This window comes from Crocuta crocuta, unplaced genomic scaffold, assembly GCF_008692635.1.
Source record: "Crocuta crocuta isolate KB4526 unplaced genomic scaffold, BGI_CrCroc_1.0 scaffold95, whole genome shotgun sequence".
NCBI lineage: Eukaryota > Metazoa > Chordata > Mammalia > Carnivora > Hyaenidae > Crocuta > Crocuta crocuta.
The window spans coordinates 7,840,833-7,851,863 of NW_027530971.1; the positions used below are offsets into that span (position 1 = coordinate 7,840,833).

General features: G+C 57.3%; 1 protein-coding gene across 1 annotated transcript in view; it reads right to left on the minus strand.

Moving 5' to 3' along the window:
- Nucleotides 1-4,570, minus strand: part of KIF12 (kinesin family member 12) — a 6,638-nt gene extending 2,068 nt beyond the window's left edge. The window contains exons 1-13 of the mRNA XM_077769770.1: nt 4,545-4,570; nt 4,409-4,474; nt 4,228-4,307; nt 4,060-4,178; nt 3,587-3,721; nt 3,287-3,422; nt 2,338-2,435; nt 2,035-2,182; nt 1,195-1,313; nt 1,003-1,107; nt 332-434; nt 157-247; nt 14-36 (exon numbers count right to left, since the gene is read on the minus strand). Of these exons, the coding sequence (XP_077625896.1) occupies nt 14-36; nt 157-247; nt 332-434; nt 1,003-1,107; nt 1,195-1,313; nt 2,035-2,182; nt 2,338-2,435; nt 3,287-3,422; nt 3,587-3,721; nt 4,060-4,178; nt 4,228-4,307; nt 4,409-4,474; nt 4,545-4,570 (1,249 nt within the window). The remainder of the gene's footprint in view (nt 1-13; nt 37-156; nt 248-331; nt 435-1,002; nt 1,108-1,194; nt 1,314-2,034; nt 2,183-2,337; nt 2,436-3,286; nt 3,423-3,586; nt 3,722-4,059; nt 4,179-4,227; nt 4,308-4,408; nt 4,475-4,544) is intronic.
- Nucleotides 4,571-11,031: the final 6,461 nt, after the last annotated feature.

Sequence of the window (11,031 nt, forward strand, 5' to 3'; positions counted from 1 at the left end):
CAGGCCCGGCTACTCTGCAGCTGGCTCTTTTCTTTCCTGGGAAGGGCAGGCCCCAGGAAGGGGACAGGAGACAGAGACACCAGGAGGGGGATCAGTCAGCCCTCTTGCGGTGGGGTGCAAGCTCCAGGTGGCAAGAGAGGNGGGGGGGAGCCCTACCGCAGCCTCTCATTCTCCAGCATGAACTCCTGTAGCATCCCGTAGAGGTTCTGCTGGGCCCAGGCTACCCGGGCCCCACTGAGCCCTGAGGCTGCAGGGAGAAGGGACGGTGGCTGGATCCACGGGAGCCCCAGACCCTATCCTCACCTCACCCCTGCCCCCGGCGAGCTCATACCCTTGGGGTCTATTTGGCCCAGTTGGGAGCGCAGGCGACGGTTCTCCTCCTGAAGCTGCAGTATGTCCATCTCCAGACGCTGGGGTTGCTTTGCCACAGGTGACTGCCCAGACAGAGGCCCAGAGCTGCTGTTTACGGCTGTACAAGCTGTGCACTGTACAAGGGCTTCTGGCGGTGGGCGAGCAGAGCCTGAAATCTAGCCCACGCTTCACCTGCCGGCCTTGCGTCCTGGCACAAGGCTACATCCATCCAGAGGAGGGACCCTGACCTAATGGTGTCAAAGTGCCTGGCAGCCGTAGCCGGGGGCCCGGACCCTGCTCCAGATCCAACCTCAAACTGGGTTCCGTCCAAGCCTTGGCCCAGATTCTGACCCCACACAAGACACGACGTCAGACCCCAAGTCACTCAGCCTTAATCACGGTACCAACTGGGATCCTGGCTATCCCCTGAATCATATTCCAAATCAGACCATACCCCCAGACATGCCCTAATCCTGACCATGACCCCTGACCCCACCCTACCCAATCATGACCCCGTCATCAGGACTCTGACTCTAATCCCAACCGTGACTCACCCCAGACTTCCCAGACACCGACTCAGGCTCCATCTCCTGCCTGGTCCCCGACCATGTCCCCGACCCGTCCCCTCTGCCCGGGGCTCCCTCCATTCACCTTGGGGGCCTGTGGCCGAGTGGTGACCCGCTGAGCCCACCTTGCGTATCGCAGCGTGCTGAGAGTCTCAGGCAGGCACTGGGCTGAAGGCGACACGCAGGCCACCTGGGGAGGGCGGCCCCTGAGTGCTCCTCCCTCTCCAGGACCCCCACCCTCGGGAGCCTTCCCTCCCCACCAGCTCTTCTCGGGTACCATGAGGGTGACCCCGTGCCCCCCCAGCGAGTCCGCCAGGAGCTTGGTGAGCTTGCTGTCTCGGAAGGGGATGTGGCTCTGCTTCCGCTGCGGGTCCAGCAACAGGGAGATGCAGTGACCTGGGTGGGGACAATGAGGCCGGCAAGGTTATACCCCTTGCCCAAGGCCACCCAGCTGCTACGTGCAGAGCTGGGACCTCCACCCAGGCCTGTGTGACTCGAAAAATCTCTCCGTCCTGAGATCTTGGTCTGCAGTCAGCCTGGCCTCTGCCACCAGACCGGGGCTCCCGATGGCTCAGATGGGCCTGTCTGCCCCTGATCCCCAGGGCCATCGAAGAAGCTGACCAAAGGGCCTGGCACTTAGCGGCGGGGGCTCAGGAAATGTCTGGCAAATGGGCTGAATGAAGAAGGGTTCCCTGAGAATCTCCCCACACATGCCACCGAGGAAGGCCGGGGGCCCAGCCCTGAAGGCTCCCAAGGCCCAGTGACCTTGGGGGGGGGGAGGGTCAGCTCCCCTCCCCCTCACTGGGCCCCAGTCTTCCCAACTGCACACGGGACAGGCTGAAAATCTGAGGGCGCATCCTCTGCACCTTAGTGTTTCTACACCCCGGATTCAAATGTGCCCTGACAAACCCTCAGGGTTTACGGACTCACGAAGAAAGTGCCCAGAGGGGAGGCACCAGTCAGGAGCAGGCTGGGGCCACGAGGGGGCGGGAGGCTCCAGTCCCAGCTCCCGGCTCTCCCGCACGACCACTGCCCTGGTTTCCCCCACTGCGGACAGTGCCGGGTCAGGCTCAGAGGAGGCACCCAGGAGGTGAGTCCGGCCAGCCACACGTCTCACCCAGGGCCAGGAGGCTGCGGTTGATGCTGTTTGCCTCAAGCATCAGCTCCCCCCTGGATCCGGTGGCCGCCACCTTCTCACTGCCAGCGAGGTCTACAAAACACAGCTTTCCGCCAGTGGGGGGCGCCTCAGGGTCCACTGGAGGCCTCTGTGGGGGTGGGAGGATCAGGGTCGATGGGGACTTGGGAGCGGCTATCCCCACCAGAGGCACTATTACCCCCTGCAAGTGCCCACGTTGGCTCATACACCCAGAGGCAGACTCTTGCAGGTGGTCCTGGGCCAGCTCCTTCCCCCGGCGGGGACACTCACGGTTTGGTGGCTGATGTAGAGTGTGAGCAGGGCGTGGCTTCGGCTGGAGGCCTGGTTCAGGGTGTGAGCTGAGCTCCTTCGACGGCTAAGACCTAGAGTGGGGAAAGGGCAGGAGCTGGTAGGAAGAGCAGGTGGTCACCAAAAAAGAAAAAGCAGCGAGGGCATCCTGGGAGAGAGGCCAGCATGTGCAAAGGCACAGAGGCAGGATAGCGGAGTGGTGGGCTACTGGGCCCGCCTCCGGCACGGACAGGTGAAACAAAGATGGAGAGAACTGAGGGGAAGAATGTCCATCAGGTGCACATTTTATAAACATCTCTCCTGTTGCCGCATGGAGGGTGGGAGAGAAACCCAGGCAGAAAGATCAGCTGCCGGGTGTGGTACAACTCAGGCCAGAACCCAGAGTCCCCGTGTCCCTGCAGCCTGCCACAGAGTAGGTGTTCAACAAATATTTGATGAATAAATGAATGAGGCTGGAATGGAAGGGCACCACAGGCTAGCCTAAGAGGTACGACCTTTGCCTTCAAGAAACTGGAAGGGTCTGGAGGGCTGAGGGGGGAAGAGGGATGTGGTGTGCTGTGTTGAGGGGAAGAGACAGGAAGGGGAGAGCCTTGAGGTGGGGAGATGTTCTCAAGGGGCAAATATGGAACCGGATGGAGGCAGAGACTCTGGTCTGGAGAAGAGACCATGACCTTGACCCCTACCCAATCATGGCCCCAGCATCAGGATTCCAAGAGTTTGGACAGCCAGAGGACAGCAGACTGCAGGCCTGGGGTGGGGTGAGGGGACATCCCCGGGCTGTGTCTGACTTGTGGTCTGCTGTCCCTTCCCCCCCACTCGGTCATCTCAGCCCACAGCCCCAGTCAAGGGGCTCCGAGTGCGCCATCAGTGAACAGCTGGGGAACGGGCGTCCCACACCCCAAAGCACCCCTGAAGCAGCACACACCCATTTGCGTTAGTTCCATCAGGGCCCCCAGAGTCCTGAACTCCACCACTCGCAGCTGCTCCACATAGAAGCCCCGGGTCTTGTTCCAGCGAACAGGGAGCGGCCGGGGAGATCCCAGGCTCAGTAGGTCTCGAACCTGAGATGAGGGTGGCCTGTGAGGCAAGGGGCCCTGCGCCCGTGCTCCATCCACCCCCAGACCTTACCGACAGCAGTCCCCCAGCCTCTTCTGTCCCTTGACCCCAGCTCCTTGGAGAGAAATGCCTCTTTTACCTGGAGGGCTATTCAATCTCAGTCCCCCACCTGCTCATTGTAGATCTCCAAATAGGAGGCGCGGAGGGTGACAGGGGCACCCAGGTGCTGCACCCGGTCTAACAGCCAGGCGAAGGTCCTCTGCATGATGCCGGCTAAGTTGGGGGGGACGGGCACCCCCTCGCCCTGGGAGCAGAAACAGCTGAGCCAGGGGCTGGGTCATGATCACCCCAACACACACACAGAGTTATAACTACCACTGCCCTACTCCGCGCCAGAAACCAAGTGCCTGTACAACATCGAATGTAGTCCTCGATCAGAACTAGCCACCCGTCTACAGATGAAGAAGCTGAAAGCTACTAAGAAAGGCGGACAAAAGTAGCTCCAAATTGGGAAAGCGCCTTCTACCTCGCCTTTCCTAGGTTTCCTTGTCTGCAAACAAAGGGGGCTGGGCCGCACGAGGGCCCTTCCTCCTGGAAGACCCCATCCCCGACCCGCGGGGGCTCGGTGTGCGCTCGGCCCACCTGCGGCGGAGGCCCGGTCAGGGTGTAGGTCTTCCCGGAGCCCGTCTGGCCGAAGGTGAAGACAGTGCAGGAGAAGCTGCGGGCGGCAGAGGCGCGGCTGGACCCCGGGGGGGGACCCCGGCGGGGGGGAGGGGCTGGGGGCGGGNGGTGTGTGGGAGGGATTCCTCACTTGCAGAGTCCGGGTCCCCGAGCAGTGCAGCGCGCTCCGTTCCCCTCGACGCAGCTCCGCCGCGCTCATGGGACGCACTCTGGGGCCCATTGGGAAGGCAGATGTCCATCCCGATGACGCCATCGGGCCTGTCCTCGTTTGCCCCCCCTCCTCGCTCCCGCCCAGCCTGCCTATACTTACCTGAGTACCACCTGGATGGGCGTTTCTGGCCCCTCTGGCCCCTGCTCCAGGCTCCGCGCGGGGTCCCTATGGCAGCAGCGTGAGTTACCATCCCTGGGCCCAGCGGCTCCTCTTACCTCCCAGAACGTCCGCTTACCCGTCGGGAGACCCGCGTTCTTCCATGTCCTGCTTTGCACACGGAGTTAGCTCCGCCCGAGTCTCATTCGTCTCTCTCCCCCCTACCCTCCCTTCTCCGCCACACTGGGACTGGCTCTGCACACCGTACACCCCCCCACCCCCTTTCCCCTTCTCAGGCAGCCATCCATCCGGAAAGGCTTGGGCCTGCCCAGGACTAGCTAGTTAAAGATTTACCCACCCCCACCTGTGGTGGAAAAAGTCTCTCTCCAGCAAGGGGACCCCGAGCTAGGGGGTTCTGGAGTCTGAGGGTCCCTTGCTCTTGCCTATTCCTATCAGGAGCAACCACCCACACCAGCCTCCCCAGCACACAGGTGGCGGTGGGGAGGCAGGGACGGGAGTGCCCACCAAGGCCATCCAGCAAGCCCGGCGGAGCAGGGACCAGGCCCTTCCCACTCCACACCTCCTCCACCTTTTCTGTCTTCCTCCCCCGCTTCCCCTCCCTGGAGGATCCAGTTATTTGGCATCAGGGGGCCCAGGGAGGGGGGCGCCTAAGGGGGTGAGAGGGGCCGGGGTTTCAGCTCTAGGAAGACCTGGCTGGATTGAGTTCCTGAGCCGAATGAAAACAGGCCCGGAAAGAATCTAGTTAACCATTGGGCCACCTGCTTCTCCAGTGCCAAGGCTGATTTAAGGCCAGAGCAGTCGTTTAACCCTCTCCTGATCTGGCTGAGAGGTCTTCGTGGGTGCTGGGGGTGAGGGGCAATTGCCCGTTCAGTGGCAGTGTCCGTGCTGAGCACCGACTCAAGGAATCCCGTAGTCCTGTTAGGGAGACAAGTAAGAACAANAAACAAAGGTGGTGGGTGAGGGTGTTCTTGACAGAGGAAGCACATTGCAGGACGGCTGGTGGGTGGGAAGATGTGCAAGGCATGCAGAGGTGGTCTGAGGCTCAGCTGTGCTCACGGAGGGCACGTCAAGGAGTCTGGACTCCCTCCTCAGGGAACCAGGAAGCCATTGAAGGGTTGCAAACAGGGAAGTGACACCATCAGGCAGGCATTATTATTATCATCGCCATTCTGACTGTTGTTGTATGTTTTCTGACTATTTCCTTAAACCTCTCTGACACACATTAGCATGAAAGCTTTAATAATCACCCTCCCTCAATATAACACGCTCTATTCCACCACAAGTGATAGCCAACTATCAATGCCATCCAACTAAAGAGTGGTTTATCTTGGGTGGCAGTGAGCTCCCCATGCACTGAAGGACTACAAGCAAGAGCTAGTTAAGCTTTTGATTATGGGACCTTCTAGGTGGATCTATAGGGAGACTTAGGTAGAGCCCCCAGCTCTATTACTTGGGCAAGTAATTCCCCCTTTCAGGGCACCTGGGTGGCTCAGCCGGTTAAGCGGCCGACTCTTGATTTCAGCTCAGGTCAGAATCTCATGGTGAGTTCGAGCCTCACATTAAGCTCTGTCCTACAGCACAAAGCCTGCTTGGGATTCTCTCTCTCCCTGTCTCTCTACCCCTCCCCAGCTTGTGCTCACTCACTCTCAATCTCTATCAAAAGTAAATAAGTAAATATTTTAAAAAAAGAAAAAAGTAATCCCCCCTTTCTTAACCTTTCCTTCCTATCAAAAGAGATTAATGCTTTCCCATAGTTGTTCTGAGGTTTTAATGAGAATGAAAGTAATTCATAGTAAATGAAAGTGATTCATAAACTGGAAAAAATTATTCAGAAGCAAAAGTCCCTAGATGATCTCCAAGATTTCTATCAACTGTGAAGTTCCTTAATCTGTTATACATTTTTAAAAAATCCTTGAGGCAGAGAGGACAAGAACAACTCCTCGTGTTTTACAGATGAAAAAAATGGAAGAGGAGAGAGGTGGGCAGGGGACATGTCTAAGGGGAAAGCAGCTGTTAACGGTGGAACTGAGCACAGCCCTGAGCTCTGAACCGGTTGGCACTGGTCTCCCGTGCTGTCTGCTAGGGCAGGTTGCCTTTTCCAGCTGTAAACCCCGTAAGTTTACAAGCTGCTCCTTTAAATGTCCCTAAGGGGCGCCTGGGCGGCTCAGTCGGTTGAGCGTCCAACTTCGGCTCAGGTCATGATCTTGTGGTTCGTGAGTCCAGGCTTCACGTCCAGCTCTGCGCCGGTGGTGCAGAGCCTGCTTGGGATTCTCTCTCACTCCTTCACTCTCTCTGCCCCTTCCCCACTTGCATGCATGTGCTCTCTAAATAAATAAATAAATAAATAAATAAATAAATAAACTTAAAAATAAAAATGTCCCTAAAAGGGGTAAGGACGACGAGTCGTTCACATTTTCATGTGCTTTGTGTTTCATCAAATTGCTGTCCCTCTTCGAGCTGGACCAAGATAAGCCACACTGAAGGGATTTTGAGAAAAATGCCACAACAAAGGATATGCGCGTGATGGGGTTTGATGGGCTGTTTGGCATGACTTTTGCACAAGGGTTCCCAACCTGGGTCAGAATGTGTGCATCACCCAATGTCCATGAGCAACAGTGAAGTTCTAGTTTCGTTCTCTAACAGCGAGTAAGGACAGTGGCTAACTTTAAATTGTGAGTTCATTCAGCAGATTTATATATATGTATGTATAATTTTTTTTTTTTTTTGAGAGAGAGAATGTGTGTGAGCAGGGGAGGGGGCAGAGGGAAAGAAAGAGAGAATGTTAAGCAGCCTCCATGCTGACACAGAGCTCAATCTCACGACCCTGAGATCATGACCTGAGCCGCAATTAAGAGTCAGACGCTTGGGGCGCCTGGGTGGCTTAGTCGGTTAAGCGTCCGACTTTCGCTTAGGTCATGACCTCACGGTTTGTGGGTTCGAGCCCCGCGTCGGGCTCTGTGCTGACTGCCAGCTCGGAGCCTGGAGCCTGTTTCAGTCTGTGTCTCCCTCTCTCTCTGACCCTCCCCTTCTCACGCTCTCTGTCTCTTTCTCTCTCTCTCCTAGAAAGAACTAAAACATTGAAAAAAAAAAAAAAGAGTCAGACGCTTAACCAACCGAGCCATCCAGGAGCCCTTTGCAGATTTTTACAAAGCCTCCTCTATGTGCGAGGCTTCTCAGCCCTTGGGATCCATTAGTGAACAGACAATACTGAGCTTTTGTGGGGATCTGGAACATCTAGAACTCCCACCCGTTACAGGTAAGAGTGTAAAGACAGCCATGTTCTGAAAACTGGCTTTATCTAGTGAGCTAAACTTGTGCCTATCCAGCAGTCCAGAATTCTCCATCCTGGGTGTGTGCCTAACAAAGCAGGGTGTACACTGCACAAGGACAGGGCCAGGGGCCTCTGCCGTACCAGCCACCAGCTCTGTCACCTTCCTCCGTGTCCTCATTACCATCACCGTCACGGCAATCCCATCCCTACTGGATTCTACCATCACCACCAAGAGCCGCAGAAATAGTCCCTGCCACCACCACCATCGTCGTGACTGTGACCATAGCGCTAGTGACATGAGTAAATGGTAAATGCCCTCTCTGTCTGTTCATTTGAGACTGTGAAAGACACACGCCTGGGCCCCCACCCAGCGGTACCCCTCACTGACCACGGCGCTGCCTGTCGCCACAGCTGGGGCTGAGTCTGTCTGCGGCCCCCTCCCTTCCTCACCCTGTCCCGGGCCTGTCCTCAACTGTACATTTCCCCCAGGAGCAGTGGGCCTCCCCGCGGTGCAGGGAGGGACAGAGGGAAGGAAGGTCTGGCAGGTGGCTGGGGTGGGGGCTGGCGGGTAGGAGGAAGCAGGGGTGAGACTCGGAGTATCTTGGAAGCTGGCGGGCTCCCGCAGGGGTGAGGCTCCAGGCCTCGCTAGAGGGCAGCAGAGCACTGCGTCACGGGGCGGGAGGGCTCATCACAAAGGAGTCCCGTCAAGCTGCCCTGCTCTCTCCCTGTGTTCTCCAGGCGGGAGCACCGCGTGAGCACCACGGAGGGGCTAGCCGGCTTGGGGCTATGGAGGGGGGTGAGCAGGCCTCAAGAAGCACTCCTTGGGGGAGTAAATAAAGGCAGTGTTGAGCAATCGGGGACCCTCCTCCACACACCCCTACTCCTACTACCGGCCCCTTTGACCCACTCACCCCACTTCAGCCCTAGACATCCTCTTTGGGAAAACCCTGCCCCTACTCTCCCTGGGGCCTCAGAATAACGTCTGAGCTCCCTAGGCTGGGACGTAAGGCCGTTCAGGCTCTATCGACCCCCTCTGGCTGCCTTCTCTCCTCTCCCCCAACCCCCGCCTCCGACACCCCAGCCCAAAGCTTCCCTAGGCTTCCCTTTGATTCCTCTAAACCGTTGCCCCTGCTGTTCCCTCTGCCAGGACTGCTCACTTCTACCTGGTGGGCTTGTCCCGCACGCCTTACTGGAGAAAGCCTTCCCCCCACCCCCACCCTCCAGGTCAGGCTTGAGCCACCCTGCCCCCCACAGCCCCCTGGGCCTCCCTCTGTCACAGTACTGATCACATCGGACTATTCCTCCTGTCTGTTGAGGGGCAGGGACTGTGTTGGCCTCATCCCTGTAGTCTCTGAGCAAGCACAAGCCCTGTCCACAGAAGGGGCTCAGCAGATGTTGGTGGAAGGGAAGGGAGGAGGAAGGGGGGCCGGTGCACAGGCGGCCGGGTGTCTCCCCGCAGCCCTCCCTAACCTCCGTCTCCCCCGTCCTCCTCGCAAGGCTAACCAAAAACACTCCACTCCATGATGTAAGGATTCATTTAGGGACTCATTTATCACGGAGCTCATCAGCTCCCGCCACAGAGCTGCTCTCGAATGTGCCCAGAAGCTGGGTGACGTTCTCTCAGCCCCGGCCAAGCTGGCCTCTCGGACCCAACCATCTGCTACGAATTTAGAATTCCCGGAGGGTGGGGGACAGGCTTCCCTGGGCCCTGGGAAGCCCAAGTGTCAGCGCCCTCGGCTCCACCCAACGCATGTCACGGAGGAGGGCTCGCCCCCATTTGTCAGGTGCAGAGACTGAGGCCCGGGTCGGGAGAGGCCCAGCACAGTCTGGGGTTCACCCTGCCGGACAGCCTCGCGTTGGATGGAGGTGGAACAGAGATGAGAAGATCAAGAGGAAGAAAGGTCTCTTTTTATCACATGACACACTCATCTTTCATTGTTCCTACAACCACACCCCCCCCGCCCCCCCCGCCAGGGGAGGAAAAGCCAGATGGGTCCAAGGCCTATTGTGAAATTTTCCAAACAGTGCTTGATGCACTCTTGAATTAAGATGTGAATGTGGGCCAGAGGACTCGTTCCACAAGGTTCTCCCCAGCAGGAACCTTCAGGGATTATTGAATTGACTTCTGTCTGGCCCCCTACCCCATCTACACATGGGAGAATGGAAGAGGGGGGCCGGTACGGGCACCGTGAGGAACGGTGGTTTTAGATCGGGGTACAGAGTCACATAACCCACTGGCACCCACAGGCCACCACTCTGTCGCCTTAAATACCTGGCTCCTCTCCTCCGAAACTTCACGTGACCTCTCTTGCTGGGTATGGTGGGTCCCGGCAGCTACGCTGGGCTTCTCGGTAGATGAGGGGCTTGGTGACGGTGGGGATCACGTCCCGACACCCGGCCCAGGACCTGGCATAGAGACACACCCACTACCTGTCTGAAGAAGGCATGAAGGTCTGGCAAGCGGCAATAAAGCACCCTGAAGCCAAGCTTTGTCTTTTGGTGAAGATGAGCCTCTACTGGTCAGTGGTGAAACCCAAGGAGCCAGGGTGGTTGAAACTCCTGGCTGTTTCCAGGACCTCAGCTCTTCTCCCGAGAAACATAAACAGCTTCCGCTGAGCAGTCTCCCCCTCCCCCATTCATCCAGGAATGACTTACTTATGAGCTGGATGTTTTCATCTGAACACAGTAATGTTGGTACGCAAGACCATCAAAGGTGTTAAGTGTCATCTGCTCAGTGATGCCTCATGTGTCTGGAACATTCTGGGTCAGAGGGTTGGCAGTTGGTATTTATTGAACGCGGGACACTTTTTCTACTTCATTTTATAATTCAAATTCAAAGTGATGCTCTGGGACTGGCACTACAGATGAGGAAACTGAGGCTCAGGGAGGTTTAGTGACTCGCCAAGGTCATGTACCCACTAAGCCGTGTGGCGGGCATCTGTCTGTCTCCAGAGCTTGTGTTCTGTTCTCCACTCTCTGCAGCTTCCTTCCTCTGAACTGTTTTGCAAAGCTGAACTTGGATGACTGAAGTTGACCTTTTAAGTACACAGCTTGCCTTCGGTCAGTCATGTCTGCGGAAGCGTGCTCCCATATTGGCTTTCCCGCTGCTCTGCCTTCTCCCCTGGGGAATGTCCAGTGCTACTTTAAGGCCGGGGAGGTACGCCCCTGGCATCAGAATCCCCACACCCCAGAATTAATTGGTTTGCAGGTGGGGCCGGAGTATCAGCAGTTTTAGCGCACCCCAGATTATTCTAACGCACAGCAGGGCTGACAACTTTGCTTTCAGTGTTTCTTGGTGACCAAAGCCACGCCATCAAGCGTGTGTGTTGGGCTA